The 18,584-nt window shown below is 45.0% G+C and overlaps 1 protein-coding gene across 6 annotated transcripts in view; it reads left to right on the top strand.

Moving 5' to 3' along the window:
• Positions 1-18,584, top strand: part of ltbp1 (latent transforming growth factor beta binding protein 1) — a 368,337-nt gene that overhangs the window by 231,012 nt on the left and 118,741 nt on the right. For 5 of the 6 annotated variants that reach the window (XM_068045343.1, XM_068045345.1, XM_068045344.1 and 2 more), the window contains 3 exons: positions 3,342-3,464; positions 5,924-6,046; positions 11,493-11,615. In XM_068045343.1, the coding sequence (XP_067901444.1) occupies positions 3,342-3,464; positions 5,924-6,046; positions 11,493-11,615 (369 nt within the window). The remainder of the gene's footprint in view (positions 1-3,341; positions 3,465-5,923; positions 6,047-11,492; positions 11,616-18,584) is intronic. The other variant, XM_068045346.1, reaches the window with a different exon arrangement.

Here is an 18,584-nt window from a genome sequence, read left to right on the forward strand (position 1 = left end):
ACAACATCATGCTATTACACCGTGCTGTGTTTTCTTCAGTGAAGAGAAAACCACAGACCATATCACAGATGTGATGCACATTATGCAGGTCTGAGAATCTCCCCTAAATAAAGGCTTGACTAGAATGAGGTGACTTCAAAGGGACACAATTACCCTTTGATGATACGTAGAGTCAAAGCTATTAAGAGACCAAAATTCTGTACTGATAGTTTTGCCTGAGATTATATAAGTGGAGGCAGGAGGGAGACGGTAATGCACCTCTCAGATGCCTGGTGGAGTGAAAGTGGTGGAAGGACAATGGGTGTAAATTTCCATGGAGGTTCTCCCACTTGTCTACAGTAATTTTGTCGCAAGAGTTGCAAAACACTGGAAAAATGGTCCAAATGGTGTTTAAGCCAGTTTCCCAGCCTCTCGGCAAAGTTACAGAGGGGGAACCTGCCTAAACATCCCACATCCTTGTTCCTGCACGGTGTGCCATCTAGCCCCTGGACACGAAATGTTGCCACACGTTGTATGCTGTTGTAGCTTTGTCACATTTAAACAGGCTAGCACTGTATGACTTCTCTCAACATGATATTTATGACATAATAATAAAAGCAAAATACTGCAGATGCTGGAAAGCTGAAACAAAAACAAAAAGTGCTGGAAATACTCAGCAGATCTGGCAGCATCTGAGGAGAGAGAAGCAGAGTTAACGTTTCAGGTCTGTGACCTTTCATCAGAACTGGCAAAGGTTAGAAAAGCATTAGGTTTTAAGCAAGGGAAGAGGAGTGGGGTGGGGGAGAGAACAAAGGGGAAGGTGTTTGATATGGCAGGAGAGATTAAATAACAAAGCTGTCCTGGGACAAAGGCAAAGCCTGTGTTAATGCTTGTGGTGAAAGACAAAGCATTAGTCCAGACAGAGTGTTAATAGCAGAATAATGAGCAGCTCTGGCTATATGAAAAGCAGACACATGGTTAAAAAATAAAATATTAAAAAAAGGCCAGTCATGCTCTGAAGTTATTGAACTCAATGTTCAGTTCGCAAGGCTGTAGAATGCCTAATCGAAAGATTAGCTCCTCGAGCTTGCACTGATGTTCACTGGAACACTGGAGCAGGCCAAAGACAGAAATGTGGGCATGAGAGCGGAGGGGGAGTTGTTGAAATGGCAAGCAACCGGAAGCTCGGGGTCATGCTTTCGGACTGAGTGGAGGTATTCCGCAAAGCGGTCACCCAATCTGCATTTGGTCTCCCCAATGTAGAGGCGACCGCATTGTGAGCAGCGAATACAGTATACTACATTGAAAGAAGTACAAGTAAATCGCTGCTTCGCCTGAAAGGAGTGTTTGGGACCTTGGATAATGAGGAGAGGGGAGGTAAAAGGGCAGAAAAGGACAGGCAGGATGGCCTCTTTCTATGCTGTAATACATTAATTCTGTCAAAAACAGCTTATTGTGTTGGTTAGAGACCCTGGGCAGATTTTGCTGATCATGTGTCTGGGCAGTTTGTATCTTCCCTTCCCATCCATCCCCTCGATTTTCCTCTATGTGCTGCATACAGGCAGAGGAACAGAAAAGTTCGTTCCAGTTTTATCAGTTACAGCTCTGATAAATGGGCAACACATGAAACGTTGGTCTGCCATTTTTTTATTATTGGGCGTCGCTGGTTTGGCCAGCATTTATTGCCCAACCCTAATTGTCCTTGTGAAGGTGGTGGTTAGCTACCTTCTTGAACCGCTGCAGTCCTTGGGGTGTAGGTACACCAACAGTGCTGTTAGGAAGAGAGTTCCAGGATTTTGTGAAGGAACAACAATATAGTTCCAAGTCAGGATGCTGTGTGGCTTAGAGGAGAACTTGTGGTGTTCTCTGCTGCCCTTGTCCTTCTAGGTGGTAGAGGTCATGGTTTGGAAGGCGCTGTCGAACAGGCTTTGGTGAATTGCTGCAGTGCATTTTGTAGGTGGTACACGCTGCTGCCACTGTGTGTCGGTGGTGGAGGGAGTGAATGTTAAAGGTGGTGGATGGGGTAATCAAGTGGGCTGCTTTGTCCTGGATGGTGTCGAGCTTCTTGAGTGTTGTTGGAGCTGCACCCATCCAGGCAAGTGGAGAGTATTCCATCACACTCCTGATTTGTGCCTTGTGGACAGGCATTGGGGAGTGAGGAGGTGAGTTACTCGCCGCAGAATTCCCAGCCTCTGACCTGTTTCTTTACCCACAGCATTTATGTGGCTGATCCAGTTCAGTTTCTGGTCAATGGTGACCCCCCCAGGATGTTGATAGTGGGGGATTCAGCGACGGTAATGCTATTGAACATCGACGGGAGATGGTTAGATACTGTCTTGTTTGAGATGGTCATTGCCTGGCACTTATGTGGCGCTAATATTACTTGCCATTTAGCCCAAGCCTGGATATTGTCTAGGTCTTGCTGCATTTCTACATGGGCTGCTTCAGTATCTGAGGAGTTGCGAATGGTGCTGAACATTGTGAAATCATCAGCGAACATCCCCACATCTGACCTTATGATGGAAGGAAGGTCATTGATGAAGCAGCTGAAGATGGTTGGGCCTAGGACACTACCCTGAGGAACTCCTGCAGTGATGTCCTGGGGCTGATTGACCTCCAACAACCACAACCATCTTCTTTTGTGCTAGGTATGATTCCAGGCAGTGGAGAATTTTCCTCCTGATTCCCATTGACTCCGGTTTTGCAGTGGAGGTTTTTCCTCCTGATTCCCATTGACTTCAGTTTTGCTAGGGCTCCTTGATGCCATACTCTGTCAAATGCTGCCTTGATGTCAAGGGCAGTCATTCTCACCTCACCTCTTTTGTCCATGTTTGGACTAAGGCTGTAATGAGGTCAGGAGCTAAACGCCCCTGGCGGAACCCAAACTGAGCATCAGTGAGCAGGTTATTGCTGAGCAAGTGCTGCTTAATAGCTCTGTCGATGACACCTTCCAGCACGTTTTTTGTTTAAATGAAGAATGGGGGAAGCCTGCCTCTGTCAATTCATAAAAGAGGAACTGTAGCAATCCTTTAAAACCTGTTTTCACTTGTAGTCCCCATATTTTACCCCCTGTAAGTGTATTGAATGATAAACTGAGCTCATCTCTTCATCTCTACTTATTCAGATGAGGGAAAAAGATCTTTTTGGCCAAAGCTGTTTGTTTAAAGCTTTGGCTAAGGTTGCAGACAACGTTAAGTAAACCAACTGCAGTATGTCTTTATGCCTTTGGGAACCATAAAAAAACAGTTGTTGCTCAAGCCGTATTTTCTGTGGGTGTTCCACGAGTGAGGGAGCAATAAATAATGTAGAGTCCATTTATAGACGATGGCAGCTCAGCAGCTTTCTGTACATATTTGTTGCAGACATTGATGAATGCCAAGAAAATGCAGGTGCTTGCCAGGGAGGCGTGTGCATCAACAACGCAGGCTCCTTTACGTGCACTTGTCCAAGTGGCTTCCAGCTGGAGGGTGATGTCGGGTGCCAAGGTAAAGAATAATCGATGCTGTCCGCAGCAGAAAACGTCACATCGCCCCTTGTCGCATGCATAGTGCGTCTTGTAATTGGCCTTCCCATGTAATATCCCTGGGCGGTTGTCACTAGACCCGGAATGCTTTACACGTGTGAGAACGTTTATCCAATTTGCGGAAAGGTTTATCTTTTAAGCTCTTAATAGGCAGAAAGTTTACTGATCAGTATCAATATTGAATATTATGAAATTCTTTCCTCCATTGGTTTAATGAAAGCATTAACCCACTTAATTTAGTCAGATTGATGCCTCTCTCCAAGTAACAGAGGGGAATTTGGAACGAACAGATTGGTTACTAATACTAATTGCTGTCTGAGGCTGAACCAGAGGCCTGGATTTTACTAAGGCACCGCAAATCGCAGCCGTGCGCTTTGCAGTTGACGGTCCGCCCGCGAGGAGCAGCTCGAGCTGAGCGGTTAATTTAAATGGGAGGAGCAGAGCGGCTGCCCCCGATGACGTAGAGGGCATCGGCGTCTGGCACCACCACGCAGGCGCCGGCGCCATTTTTAAAGGGCTTCGAGCCCTTCAGGTAGATACAAATTTTTAAACGTGCCACCGCACTGAAATTAGAAATAAAATTTTAGTTAAACTTTCAATCCCCTCTCCCACCGAGTTCTCAATAAATAAAATAACTTATGCCCCCTGGAAAACCAATTTTTTAAATGGCGAACTTTCACCACCACCACCCGCCCCCCCAACTTCAGCACCTTTGACCCCGAACCCTTTCCAACCATCCCCACAACCAATCGGAGTGGTTTTCCCTGCTTTTCCCCTCCCCTTCCCCACCCTGCAAATTTCACTCCTTCCCCCTGCCCACCAGAATCACACCTCGGCCCTCCGTACGGAGATCTGAAGGCGTGGAAGGTCCAGTCAGTGGCAGAAATATTGGCGTGGGATGGCCGTCGCCATCAGGTGAGTGTTTATGCATTCATTTTAATTTCATTAGCATATGTCGATTAAGGCTCCACCACCGCTGGTAAAATGCAGTGGGGCCTTCTGGGCGAGGGGGTCGTGGCTGGCTTCTCCTGGAATAATTTTCTAGCCACACCACCCCCCCCCCACCCGACCCCTGCTGTTGGAGGGCTAGTAAATTTCAGCCCAGACCGTTTGTAACCTTGGAGTCATATTTCACGCTGAGATTCAAAAACATATCCACACTGTAACTTTGCCCAACTCTGCCTCAACTCCTCTGTTGCTGAAACCCTCATCCGTTCTTTTGTTCCCTCCAGTCTTGACTGTGCCAACGCAGTCCTGGCTGGCCTCCCACATTCTGCCCTCTGTAAACTTGAAGCTATCCATGACTCTGTTGCCTGTGTCCTAACTCCCATCAAATCCCATTTACCCATCGCCATTGTGCTCGCTGACCTACAGTGTCTCCTAGTTAAGCAACACCTTGATTTTAAAATTCTCCTCGTTGTTTTCAAATCCCTCCATGGCCTCGCCCCTCCCTATGTCTCCAGCCCCACAACCGTCCGAGATATCTGTGCTCCTCTAATTCTGGCCTCTTGAGCATTCCTGATTTTAATCATTACACCATTGGTGGCTGTGCCTTCAGCTGCCTAAGCCCTAAGCTCTGGAATACCCTCCTTACACCTCTGTGCCTCACCTCACTTTCCTCTAAGACACTCCTTAAAACCTATGTCTTTGACCAAGCTTTTGGTCATCTGACCTAATATCTCCTTATATAGCTCAGTGCCATATTTTGTTTTATAATGCTCCTGTGAAGTGCCTTGGGATGTTTTGTTATGCTGTAGGCACTATATAAATATAAGTTGTTCTTGTTAATATTGCGATTTGAACTCATTAGGAGTTATGTCAGTATTGTGTCTTCATTATTTTAAAAGCATTCTGATACCCCAAGTATCTGCCTTCATTGTCGCTGGATCAAAATCTTGGTATTCCTTACCTAACAGCACCTTCACCACACGGACCTACAGCAGTTCAAGAAGAAGGCCCACTGCCACCTTCTGAAGGGCAACTGAGGACGGGCAATAAGTACTGGCCTCGCCAACGACACCCACATATCCTGAAAATGAATTGAAAAATATATAGACAAATGTATATAAAAGCACACACAGCGTACAGAGGTTTCTGATTTAAATATGAGTTTGAAAGACCACCACTCTCCAGTATTATTGTATCTGTGGATAACAATCATCTAATTTCAACAGCCGTGGTGTGTTGTGCTAACATAAACCGTGAAAATCATCCAGAGAGTAAACACCACATTAGATACCACTTCTGCTTAGGTTAACCTTCTCAATGGTCAATACAGCAGCTCTGTAGTTGAGATGCTTTGGAACAAACCATTCCAGTCACTCAACCCTGACGCCTCCCCCCTCTTTAAATGTACAATGATGGCAAATTCTTTTTTGTTGCTTCTGCAAAGAGAAACATGAGCGCTGTGTTTTACCCCAGATGTAAACGAATGCCAGACACCTGAGATTTGTACTTATGGGGATTGCCTGAACACAGAGGGTTCATTCCACTGCATTTGCGAACAGGGATTCACAGTCTCGTCAGATGGACACAAATGTGAAGGTGAGATCCGGCGATTAATACACTGCAGTTTTGGTAATGCACAACTCAGAGCCTAACAGACAGGATTATTACAGAGAAAAAATATATATAAAAAAAAAAGTCAAGGACTTTTTTAAAAAGTTCTTGTGATGGGGGTGGTTGCATTTATTGCTCTGGGGCTTCAAGAATCAACACTGTGTGGAACTGGAGTCACATGTAGCTCTGTGGGTGGTAGGACGTTAGTGAATCAGTTACATTTTTACAACAATCCAGCCGTTTTCATGGTCATTTTTTTTCTAGTATACCAGCTCATAATTACCAGATTTATTAAATTTAACTTCATGATGTGAAATAGTGGTATTCTAAATCTTGATCTCTGCATTGATAAACTAGTGTTTGGGGTGTTGGACTATCAGAACCAATAGGTTTGCTTTCACTCGGTTGATCATACTAATGGAAAATTGCTGGCTGCCAGATCAGTCCTGAGGATTTTGCTGTTGACGTCACTGGGAACAAGCAGCCAGGGTGCCCACTTCTTTTTGACCAACGTTATAACATGTAGATGTCATGATGAGAGGATTTGCCTCCCCTTGCTACTTTGCTGCTGAATAACCTTTCTGTATCCACTGACCAAGCTTACGTATAATGAATGACCATATGAAGGAGGCTTAGGAAGTCTGCTGTAATTGTAGAACCATGACTCACCAGGAGCCAGCATTGCCTTCAGGTGGAAAAGAGGAGGGAAAACATAGGGAATTAGTATGGAGTGGTGGCAGAGCACAACTTGCAGAATTTTGCAAGCTGCATTCCCCATACGGTTGAATTCCCATCTTCAACTGCATTGCCAAGAAGAAGCAGTAACCAGGTCCATCCCCACAAGGATTAAGTGAGAGTCTGCACTGTGATGGTCCTATTGTATCTCCTAAAAGCTGACTTATGTAACATAGAAGGCTGCCTGTGTGGGAGTACACAGTCCAGTAAAACCAGGAAGATTAGAAAAGCTAGTGGAAAAAATAGAGGGCAATGTTCCCTTAGGAAAATAAAGGGTTTGACAGCACATAATCTGATACATCCACCCATAATCAAATTCTTTTTGTGGTGTATTGGTGGCTTAAAATTAAAATGAAACATCCTTTATTTTGCCAGTTAAATAATTGTTCCACTGACTAACTACTATTTTAGTATTCTCACTAATGGGGAGGGAGGAATAACTGGCTGTGTTGGAATATGTTTTCTAAAGCATTGACTTTCTATTTTACTAAGCAGGCTCATGCTTGCAGGACTATGGGAATAGAGCGGGGGAATGGGACTGACTGGATTGCTCTGGGGAGAACTGGCATAGACTCGATGGGCCAAATGGCCTCCTTTAGTGCCATAAATGACTCTCGGACGCTGATACTGAATATTTGATACCCCTTTTGTCTGGCTTTGCAGTGAGATCTATCTTCAGGTCATACCATAAGCACAGTCCTACCGCTTTGTGATTATCCTCCAGTGAGTTATAAGCTTGGATGGCGTAACCTTTATCTTTGTGTCTTTCCATTAGAAATAGTTAAATGGTCAATGAAATGGCATTGTGCGATCTTAGCATTCCAGTGCAAGTCCCTTGTCCACCATTTTAACAGGGGCATGAACCGTTTGTTTGTTTAAAATAGTTTCAAACCGATTTTAGGCATTTGTATAAGCAACACAATTTCAAGGCCAAGTTTTTAGTGTAAACCCACAGAGTGGAATACATCTTTATTTCTGTGGAGTCTTGTTACCCAGCATTTTCTTTTACTTGTTTTGTTCACAAGTGCACACAATAGTTAAATCTCCATACAGGTAGACAGTCCCCACATACCAACGTACGAACCCAGAGTGGAACAGAGCCCCCCTCCACCCCCCACCAAAAAAAGCAAAATATTGAAGGTGATGAAAATTTGAAATAAAAACATGAAATACTGGAAACACCCAGCAGATCGTCAGTATCTTTGGAGAGAGAAATGTTGGAACTGGGCTATACAGATTAGGCAAATCCAAAATGGCCTTGTTTGTGTTGAGCTCGCTGATCTCAGTGGAGCAGGTGCTACCATTGGAACTTTAGAAGTCACCTACCCAGTGATGAAATGTTGCTCTCTGAAATTGGATGCTTCAAGGCTGCATATTCCTGGATCATTAATTGCAGAGTAACATAGACATGCTGTAGTATTTCATTTAAAATGGAAATTTTGTCCCTACAAAGACTGAATTTAGAGAGGGTCAAAACCATAAGTGCAGCCATGAGAAGTTGGGGGGAACTATTGAAAGGCCTGCTTCCCTCTGCCCCAATATTTTTTGGCAGCCATTAGGTTCCATGTCTTTCTCCTCTGCACATGGAATCCAGGAATTTCCCCTGAGATGATCCACACCTCCCACAACACTTTATTATGTAGTTGTACCTCTGGCTGAGGTTTCTCGGCACAGTGGCGCAGTGGTTAGGACCGCAGCCTCACAGCTCCAGTGACCCGGGTTCAATTCTGGGTACTGCCTGTGTGGAGTTTGCAAGTTCTCCCTGTGTCTGCATGGGTTTCCTCCGGGTGCTCCGGTTTCCTCCCACAGCCAAAAAGACTTGCAGGTTGATAGGTAAATTGGCCATTATAAATTGCCCCTAGTATAGGTAGGTAGTAGGGGAATATAGGGACAGGTGAGAATGTGGTAGGAATATGGGATTAGTGTAGGATTAGTATAAATGGGTGGTTAATGGTCAGCACAGACTCGGTGGGCCGAAGGGCCTGTTTCAGTGCTGTATCTCTAAATCTAAAAAAATGCTATCCAGTCTCTCCTGCATCAGGTGAGGGTGGGATTAAACTCGGCTGTGACATCTCTCATGACAAAATGATCTGCCAACACGTTGTCTCAGCCTACACGCCCAACAAGGGCAACTTGCATGAGATACCAGAGGGCTGCCAGTCTCTGTGGGAGTCAAGTCACAAGGCATGTCTGCAAGAGAATGAAGGGAGACACAAATCTGAAAAAGAATCTAGATAAAAAGATAGATTGGAGCCAGACAGAATGAAAGCAACAAAAGATATTTTCTTCAGCGTTTTCAAGGATTGTGCCGTGTACTAACATAAGCTTTTATTTCACTGACTAATATGTCACAAAATAACAGAACACCGGTGCTAGCCGTTGGTAGAATTCTGTTTCACTCAGGCATCCTGTAAATTTTGAATCTGTTTTTTCATTGCTGCTGGGCCTTGCTAATTTAAGCAAATGCTATTTTGCCCAGAAATGGCAGTGTATCTTGTCAGAATGTTAACCCATCATCCCCGATTCCTTAAGCCAATTATTGTGACAAATGCCCTAACAGAAACTTTTCAGCAGTCCAGGAGTTGCCTTGTCTAGACGGGGGAAAATATTTGGTGGAGAGCAATCCCCCATGGGTTCAATGTGAACACCATTTGACCTAACAAGAGTTTTCAGCCCAACACTTAGCAAACATTGACATTCTGATCGTACACCAGAGGATCAAATATGTTTTATTTCTAATTATATTTTTAGTTTGCAAGCATTCCTGGCTTCTTTTTTTCTTCAAATGCTAATTAGACATAGCAGATGAAATTTTCCAGTCTGGTGAATTAAAGGGCCCCGCCAGGCCCTGTTACAATTTCTGTAAGGTTCCGGCGAATGCTTGCATGACACATCTGGTACCATGGTTTATTAGGCTTATGTTAGACGAGTTCTTTTTCTTTCTCTCTATGTGTATGCATCTGACTGAAAAAACCTTGGGTGGAATAGAATGAACTAAAGCTAATTATGTTTGCTTGCTTCAGAAAGAAAACAAAGCTTTTAATTAACTCTGGATATAAGATTTAAAGGCTTTTGTACCTGGTACTGAGGCTCTTGTGAAAGAACTGGAGTGCAATTTCACTGAAGCATGGCACAGTAATAACATCATTGTGAGGGCATTTGGCATTAAATCAGTCTCGTGATCTTTATCTGAAGATCAAACCCGCTAAACCCTACAATGCCTGTGTTGAATGGAGTTATTAATCATAATCCATGCACAGCAATTTTAAACCTATAATCCTAATATTACCAGTTATTTGTACAGAGCATGCGAGAGAGGCTAATGTGTTACTTAAAGGTGCCTGACCTTTGCGACTGGGGATAACAGAATTTGCTGTGGATATTTAATGAGGAAACTGATACTGACGTAGAAGTGGTGATGCACAGTTGATAGAAATGGGGAATTCTGAACGTGACTGACTGGTGAGCTGTGATTGGAGCAGAAATAAAAACAAGAAATGCTGGAACCACTCAGCAGGTCTGGCAGCATCTGTGAAAAGAGAAGCAGAGTTAACGTTTCGGGTCAGTGACCCTTGTTCCGAAGAAGGGTCACTGACCCGAAACGTTAACTCTGCTTCTCTTTTCACAGATGCTGCCAGACCTGCTGAGTGGTTCCAGCATTTCTTGTTTTTATTTCAGATTTCCAGCATCCGCAGTATTTTGCTTTTATTATATGTGATTGGAGCAGGCTATTTTAATGTACATAAGAACATATGAAATAGGAGCAGGAGTAGGCCATATGGTTTTTCGAGCCTGCTCCGCCATTCAGTAAGGTCATGACTGATCTGACCTTGGCCTCAACTCCACTTTCTTCTCTGTTCACAGAACCCTTGACTCCCCTAAAGTTCAAGAATCTGTCTATTTCAGCCTTGAGTACACTTAATGACCCAGCCTCATGACCCTCTGAGAGAAGAAATTCTGTCTCATCGCCATTGCAAATGGACGACTCTTTATTCTGAAACTATGCTGTCTAGTTCTAGATTCCCCCACAAGGGGGAATATCCTCTCAGCATCTACCCTGTCAAGCCCCCTCAGAATCTTATATGTTTCAATAAGGTCACCTCTCATTCTTCTCAACTCTAATGAGTATACGCCCAAGCTGCTCAGCCTTTCCTCATAAGATAACCCCTTCATCCCAGGAATCAGCCTAGTGAACCTTCTCTGAACTGCCTCCTAAGTAGAAGTACTAAGAATAGTCTTTACTCCTTGCACCCCTGGTTGCTCGAGGTGGGGGGAGGGAGGGAGGGGGTTGTGGGGAGATGAAGGAGGAGAGATTAATTACTTGTTAAAGTAATATTGTTAATGTTCTGCTCAAATAGAGCCAAGTTTTGAATCATTAATTTTATGAGAAGTGGCATGAAGTGCTCTTTACAAATGAGCTCAGTCTCTGTTCTTATCCTTCACTCACCTCCACTTTTCGCTCTAGGTTCCTTCTCTCACTGCCCTCCAAGCTACTCTCTAATCTATCTCTTCCCTCTTTTCCCCAATATCTATCTCCTTCTTTCTCCTCAGTCTCTCTCCTTCTGTCTCTCTTTCTCTCTCCACACATAAGTTGCACTTTAGATAGATATCCTTTTATTTGCTGTTTGAGTTTTCACAGCTGCCTACTCTGTGGGATTTGATTGTATTTAATGGATGAAGTGTGCATATTTTTCAGATTTCGATGAATGCGCAGATGGCACCAAATGCCATGGCGGCTCATGTGTGAACACTGACGGCTCATATAGATGTGAATGTGCCAGAGGCTTCCACCTCAACCCTACAAGTGAAACCTGCGATGGTAAATTGTGATTTTTTAAAAAGAAAGTGGATCGCATGAAAATGCTAAGACTAAAGTGACAGCAACTTAAGGTTCCTATTTTTAAAAAACATGTCTGTCATGTAAACCATTTCCAGAGCTGTCCAAAACTCGCTACAGTGTAGTTCACCTTTCGTTAACTTATCACATGTGGTACAGAGGCATTTCTGTAGTGTGTGAGGAAGCAGGTGTGCATCATTCATTGGATCATTACTTTTAATCATTCCCGCACTGGCCATTGTGTTCAGACTTATAGGCCGGGATTTTGTGTGCCCCCCCCCCCCGCAGCCCGAGGCTTGATCCGTGGGTGGGGGGAGGTGGGGAGGGGCACAGCGAATTGCGGCGGGGGGTGGGTGGTGGGTCAGAGGGCCCGTCACCATCCCGTCGCCCAGCTATCTTTCCAGTGGTGGGATAAACCAACAACGGCCTTCCCACACAGAGACAAATTGAGGCCCTTAAGTGGTCTATAATGGCCAATTAAGGGCATCTTCATGCTGCTGCTGGGATCTTACCAGCGGTGGTCGGGTGCCTCCGCCGCACAGGGAGGACACCTTGTAAAATGAGGCGCCAGCCCTGTGGGCTTGGAGAGGGGGGGATGGGGGGGTCCCTCCTTCATGTGCAGTTTGTGGCCCATGGGGGACCCCCACCGGAAACAACTTTAACCCCCGGGACCCCCATCCTCCTCTCTTTAAAGAGACAGGGATCCCGCCTCCTAAAACATTTACATAAAATGACTGGAGGATCGCTCCAGGGAATTGGGAAGAAAAGGTAGAAGCGGGGTTGCTGCAGAACTTGCCATGACAGATTTTCTTTACTTTTATTCCCTCAGAAATATACTTTATTCATAAAAATCTGTAAAAAAAATACATGACAAAACAGTTCCAAAAAGCACCAAGTCAAACAATACAAAGAGTGCAAAGGAGATCAGTTTCCTTCAATACAGGAGTGAGTTGCTTCACAACCCTTCCATTTCAATTTACATGCCATGTGCATTTTACAGCAAACAAATATTTTCTGGCTACAGTTCGAGGGGTTTTCCATGATCCAGCCCCTTAATTCACCTTGGTGGGGGGGACCTTACACAGTGGTCTTTCCCCATTGAGCCTTTGCCGCGGCTGCCCCAAGCTTTAGTGCATCCCTCAGCACGTAGTCCTGGATCTTGGAATGAGCCAGTCTGCAACATTCGGTCGTGGACAACTCTTTGCGCTGGAAGACCAGCAAGTTTCGGGCAGACCAAAGGGCGTCTTTCACTGAATTGATGGTCCTCCAGCAGCAGTTGATGTTTATCTCAGTGTGCATCCCTGGGAACAACCCGTAGAGCACAGACTCCTGTGTTACAGAGCTGCTTGGGATAAACCTCGACAAAAACCACTGCATCTCTTTGCACACCTGCTTTGCAAAGACACATTCCAGAAAGAGGTGGGCAACTGTCATTTCCCCACCACAGCCACCTTGAGGGCATTGTGCAAAGGGTATGAAACTCCGGTCGTGCAGGAAGGATCTGACAGGGAGGGCTCTTCTCACTACCAGCCAAGCTATATCTTGGTGCTTGTTTGAAAGTTCTGGTGATGAGGCATTCCCCCAAATGATTTTGGCAGTCTGCTCAGGGAACCATCCGACCGGATCCACCATCTCCTTTTCCCGTAGGGCCTTGAGGACATTCCGTGCAGACCACTGCCTGATGGATTGGTGGTCAAAGGTGTTTTTGCGTAGATACTTTTCCACGAAGGATAGGTGGTATGGCACAATCCAACTGGATGGAGCATTCCGTGGCAATTTGACCAGACCCATCCTTCGCAACACTGGGGACAGATAGAACCTCAGCACGCAGTGACACTTGGAGTTTGCGTACTGGTGGTCTACACACAGCTTGATGCAGTCGCACACGCAGGTGGTCATCAGGATGAGGACGACGTTGGGTACAATTTTCCTGCCCTTATCAAGGGGTTTCAGCATCGTGTCCCTCCGGACCCGGTCCATTTTGGATCCCCATATGAAGCGGAAAATGGCTCTGGCGACTGCCACGGCACAGGACTGGGGTATGGGCCAGACCTGTGCCACGTACAGCAACAATGTGAGTGCCTCGCAGCTGATGACCAGGTTCTTACCCACAATGGAAAGAGATCGCTGCTTCCTCCTGCTCAGCTTATGGTGTATCCTGGCTACTCGCTCCTTCCAGGTTTTGGTGCACGCCCTGGCCCTTCCGAACCATATCCCCAGCACCTTCAGCTAGTCTGACCTGATGATGAAGGGAACAAAGGATCGGTTAGCCCAGTTCCCAAAGAACATGGCTTCGCTCTTGCTGTGATTAACTTTGGCTCCCGAGGCCAGTTCGAACTGGTCGCAGATGCTCATCTCTCTGCGAACGGACAGTGGATCCGAGCAGAAGACAGCGACGTCATCCATGTGTAGGGAGGTTTTAACCTGGGTGCCTCCACTGCCTGGGATTGACACCCACTTATGCTCGCATCCTTCCTAATAGATTCAGCAAAGGGTTCAATACAGCAAACAAACAAGACCTGGGAGAGAGGACAGCCCTATCTGATTCCAGATTGGATCGGGAAACTTTTTGATTCCCATCCATTGATTGAGACTGCGCTACTGATGTTTGTGTAGAGCAGTTTGATCCAATTGCAGATTCCCTCCCCAAACCCCATTTTGGAGAGCACGTCCATCATGTAGGTGTGTGATATCCTGTCAAAAGCCTTCTCTTGCTCCAGGCTGATGAGGCAGGTGTCCACCCTCCTGTCCTGTACATAGGCGATCGTATCCCTGAGTAGCGTGAGACTATCAGAGATCTTCCTGCCGGGTACAGTGCAGGTCTGGTCAAGGTGAATCACCAACTCCAGAGCAGACTTGACTCGACTGGCGATGACTTTGGACAGAATCTTGTAGTCAACATTAAGCAGTAAGATGGGCCTCCAATTTCTGATTTCTGCCTTCTCCCCATTCTGCTTGTAGATGAGGGTGATGATACCTTTCCTCATGGATTTTGACATGCTGCCGGCCAGGAGCATACTCTCATATACTTCCAGCAGGTCTGGGCCGACCCAGTCCCACAGGGCCGAATACAACTCAACCGGTAAGCCATCGCTTCCGGGAGTTTTACTCGTCTCGAAGGACTTGACGGCCTTTGTCAGCTCGTCCAGGGTTAACGGCTTGTCCAGTCTCTCCCTCATGCTGTCATCTAAGACCTCTGTGATAGATGACAGGAAGGACTGGGAGGCTCTGCTGTCTGTGGGCATCACGTCGTACAGTCCAGCATAAAAGGATTTGCTGATCCTTCGTATGTCAGACTGCGAAGACGTTACCGAGCCATCCTCTTTCTTCAGGCTGCTGATCACAGAGCTCTGTCTGTGTACCTTTTGGAAGAAGTAACGCGAGCACGTCTCATCCTGCTCAATGGAGCGGACTCTGGACCAGAAGATAATCTTGGAGGCCTCCGTGGCAAAGAGCGAGGCCTGTGGGCTCTTCACCTCATGGAGGTCCTCCTTGACCTCGACCCCCATCGACTGCAGTCGGAGCAGATTTTGCATGTTTTTCTGGAGTCGGGACATTTCCCTCTGTCTCTCTCTCGCCCTCTGAACACCTTTGAATATAAAGAACCTCTTGAAGTTCTCCTTGATCGCCTCACACCAGTGAACTGGAGACTCAAAGAGGGCATAGGAATGATGGGCTCCTTCTGAGCTATGCCATTCTCTGATTTTATCCCAATAGTAGAGCAAATAGCAATGGTCTTTCACACAAGTGAAATAAAAGCAGTAACATCTTATGATTGATGTCTGTTAGTTCTATAAAGTTTGATAAAACCAGGTTTAGGTTGGATCTGAAATCAGGAGGACACTGTGGTGATGCAGAAAGCCCAAGGGACAACTCCATACAATGCATTAGTGCATAAATAGAACTTATTATCAACGACTGTGGAATATTATGAAGTTGTCACAGCCTTACTAACCCACATCTTTTGTGTTTGTTGCTTACTGTTATTGTTTAACCGAGTTGGATCACATTGACGCAATGGAATCGTTACTGATTCTGCCATCACACCTCACTCGTGTGTAACTTTACCATATTCGAATATTGCTGGGCTGTTTTTCCTACATTGATCACCAGCACTAGTCTTGGGCGCTGATCTTTTGCGTTCTGCGACTGAGTTCAGAATCTTTATTTCACTCTTGCGTAGCCCAAGATTTAAATTTAAATTGGATTACAATGCGCTGTCTGCCTGTAGTTTGCGTCATCTGCCATTTTGCGGGCTGTATCTTAGGATTAGCCAATCAGATGGCACCCAAAAGAAGTGGAAGCACCATCTTTCTCCAAAAAAAGTATTTCTCATTCAAAAGGAAAAAAACCTAATCGGGATTCAAAATAAATTACCATAAAAGCTCACAATAGCTTCCTGTTGTTGCCTATAGGAAAGGTTCTTGGTTGAATTGGGAGTGAATAGTGAAGCATTTTTAAAATCTGCTTCGAAACGAGTCATTGAAGAAAATCAGATGACGCAGCAAAGAAGTGATGTAAACATATGGATTAGTGTACCAGTTAAGGCACTAACCCATCGAACTGCTGAATGCCATATTCCCCTCACTTCATCCGTTGCATAGTTAGAGATTGACATTTAAAAAAAGGAAGCAAGGTTTTTTTTTAACAGAGACTGTGACTGGGATGAGAATAGTGTACGTCTAGGGGAAAATTGGGTCTTGTCTGTCTGATGATAACCGCATGCCCTTTGAACATCTGCATTTGCTGAAGGAGCATCTGAGTTGATGGCAGGCCGCTACTCAGAGTGGTGACCCAAGCCTGCCAAAAGGCACAGGTAGCTCAGAAATGCAGCGGGGAGGAATAAGGGTGGAAAGCCTTGCTCTCCGTACAGACATTGATGAATGAAAAGAATACAGCAGTATCTGTGGATCTTGGCAATGTGGAAATGCTGTTGGCTCTTACAACTGCTCTGTGGATTGCCCGCCTGGCTACTCTAGAAGCAGCAGGGATGTGCTCTGGTGAGTTGCACCAAACAAGGACTTTGGTAGGGGGAGGGGGCAGAGGGATTTGAGGCTGCCTTGTGAAGCTACCTCTCAGGCTTTCTTCTGCAGAAAGACATCTATGCTTAGCGCCTCTGCTTTTATATTAGAGTGGAATAAAACTCTAGATTTATTCTACGAGAACTTTTGTAGAATAAGCCTTGCTCTAGCAGTGTGCAGTAAATGAGACGTTGCTTAGATTTTATGCTACCAGTGCAACAAGCTTCTCTTTGGCTCTGTCTGATCGCTCTGCTTCGAGTGCTAATTAAGTCTGTGAAACATTAATTTTTTTCTCTCTCTGCTACAATGCAAAAAAATCATCCATGAACTTGTCTCATGATTGTTGCCATTGAGAAGGACCTGTTTGATTTTTTTTCCCCCTGGATCCTTTTATGTTTTATTGCTGCGATGAATCTGTATCACTATCCAGTCATCATTCTGAGAAATGATTTGTCGAAGGGTACACATTGAATTAAACTCCAGACTCAAATTTTCTGCTACTAGATTACTTTTAGGATAGAGCTCTCCTAAGTATTGCAGGTTGTTAAAAACTCTAATGTTTTAGGGAATGTGTGATATAAATGCACGACCCACGTTGAATAAAATGCTAAACTATATATATTCCGCCATTGCTCCATTCAGAGAACGGAAGGAAGAAGCAAATGTTTTCAAAACTCTTGCTTGTTGGCTCATAAACCGATTCTAGTTACATTGCGGCTGATTCAAGCCCAAAGCAGGAGAGCAAATTAGAAATGTGTGTAGTGGGGCAAATGTCTCAATGAGCAGTGTCATTTCAGTCATTGTTCCATGTCTGTATGTGTGATCCATAAATCCGATGTAAGAGGGGAAAGCCCACTGCTGCTCTTGGGGGCTTCCATGGGAAGTAGATTTCAGTTAAATGCTGCGGTTAGTGTTGCTTTGCTGCTTCATAGGAGGGCATTTGCACATTGTCAATAGTTGCAATGTCTCTGCACAGATTGTAGATTGGCAAATTTTACATTCAGTACCTGTTTGTACAGAAATACTAGAAAGAGGTGAATTCAAATGTGTAGATTTTATAAAATGAGTTTCACTTTTGAAGCATATCTGACGGCTGCATATAAAAAGACATACTTTTAAGAATTTAAACTTGTTCTCTTTAAGACGTTAATATGACTGCTCTAGTTTTAAACAAAAGCAGCTTTGTGTGGGCACAGCAGGAGTTTAATTAATTGATCATTAATTATTGAAGACTTCAGTCATTATTTGTCTGATAATATCCTGGACTTTAAAAACAGGGAAACAATGTCATCTAATCTACGATTAACCCCGGTGCCCGTGGAAGGGTGTGGAAAGTCAGCTGGGTCTGTTTCTCCTGATCATTATCCAGTAAACCTTGTGAGCAAAGCTTCTCTGTACCCACCAGGCAGGGCTGTGGTTTCATTGTGTAACCATGTGACAAAGCACGGTGAAATGGTTCTGTTTTGCTTTCTGTATGATGTCATTTCAATTGCAAATGAATTTGAATTTCTCCCTTCCTCTCCGGAGGATGTTCGCATCCTTGCGTGGGCACCATATCTTGTGAGTTAGTTTTGCTCCAGTATATCTCCCAGGTGATCATTAGTCATGTGTGGGCCTTGGCAGGCGAATGCTGGCAGATGACTTGGCTCTGGAGAAGAATTTTCTTTGAGTATGCAGTTTTATATTCCACACCATCCCCCGCCACCTTCCAGAACTACTACTGCTTTATACCATACCTCGAACACTGAGCCATCAAACAGTCTGTTCCCAGGTTTCTACTGTTGCCACTTGGTAACTATTGGAACCTAGGAGGTGTGAGAGAAGGTGGCTTAGAGCTGTTTACTCTTGGATGGTTGGTCCCTCTCTGCCTGTGGGGGAACATTTGGCTTCTGGTTGCTGCTTCTCCAACATTATTGAGATCAGGAATTGG

Source organism: Heterodontus francisci, chromosome 13 (genome assembly GCF_036365525.1).
Source record: "Heterodontus francisci isolate sHetFra1 chromosome 13, sHetFra1.hap1, whole genome shotgun sequence".
Classification (NCBI taxonomy): Eukaryota; Metazoa; Chordata; class Chondrichthyes; order Heterodontiformes; family Heterodontidae; genus Heterodontus; species Heterodontus francisci.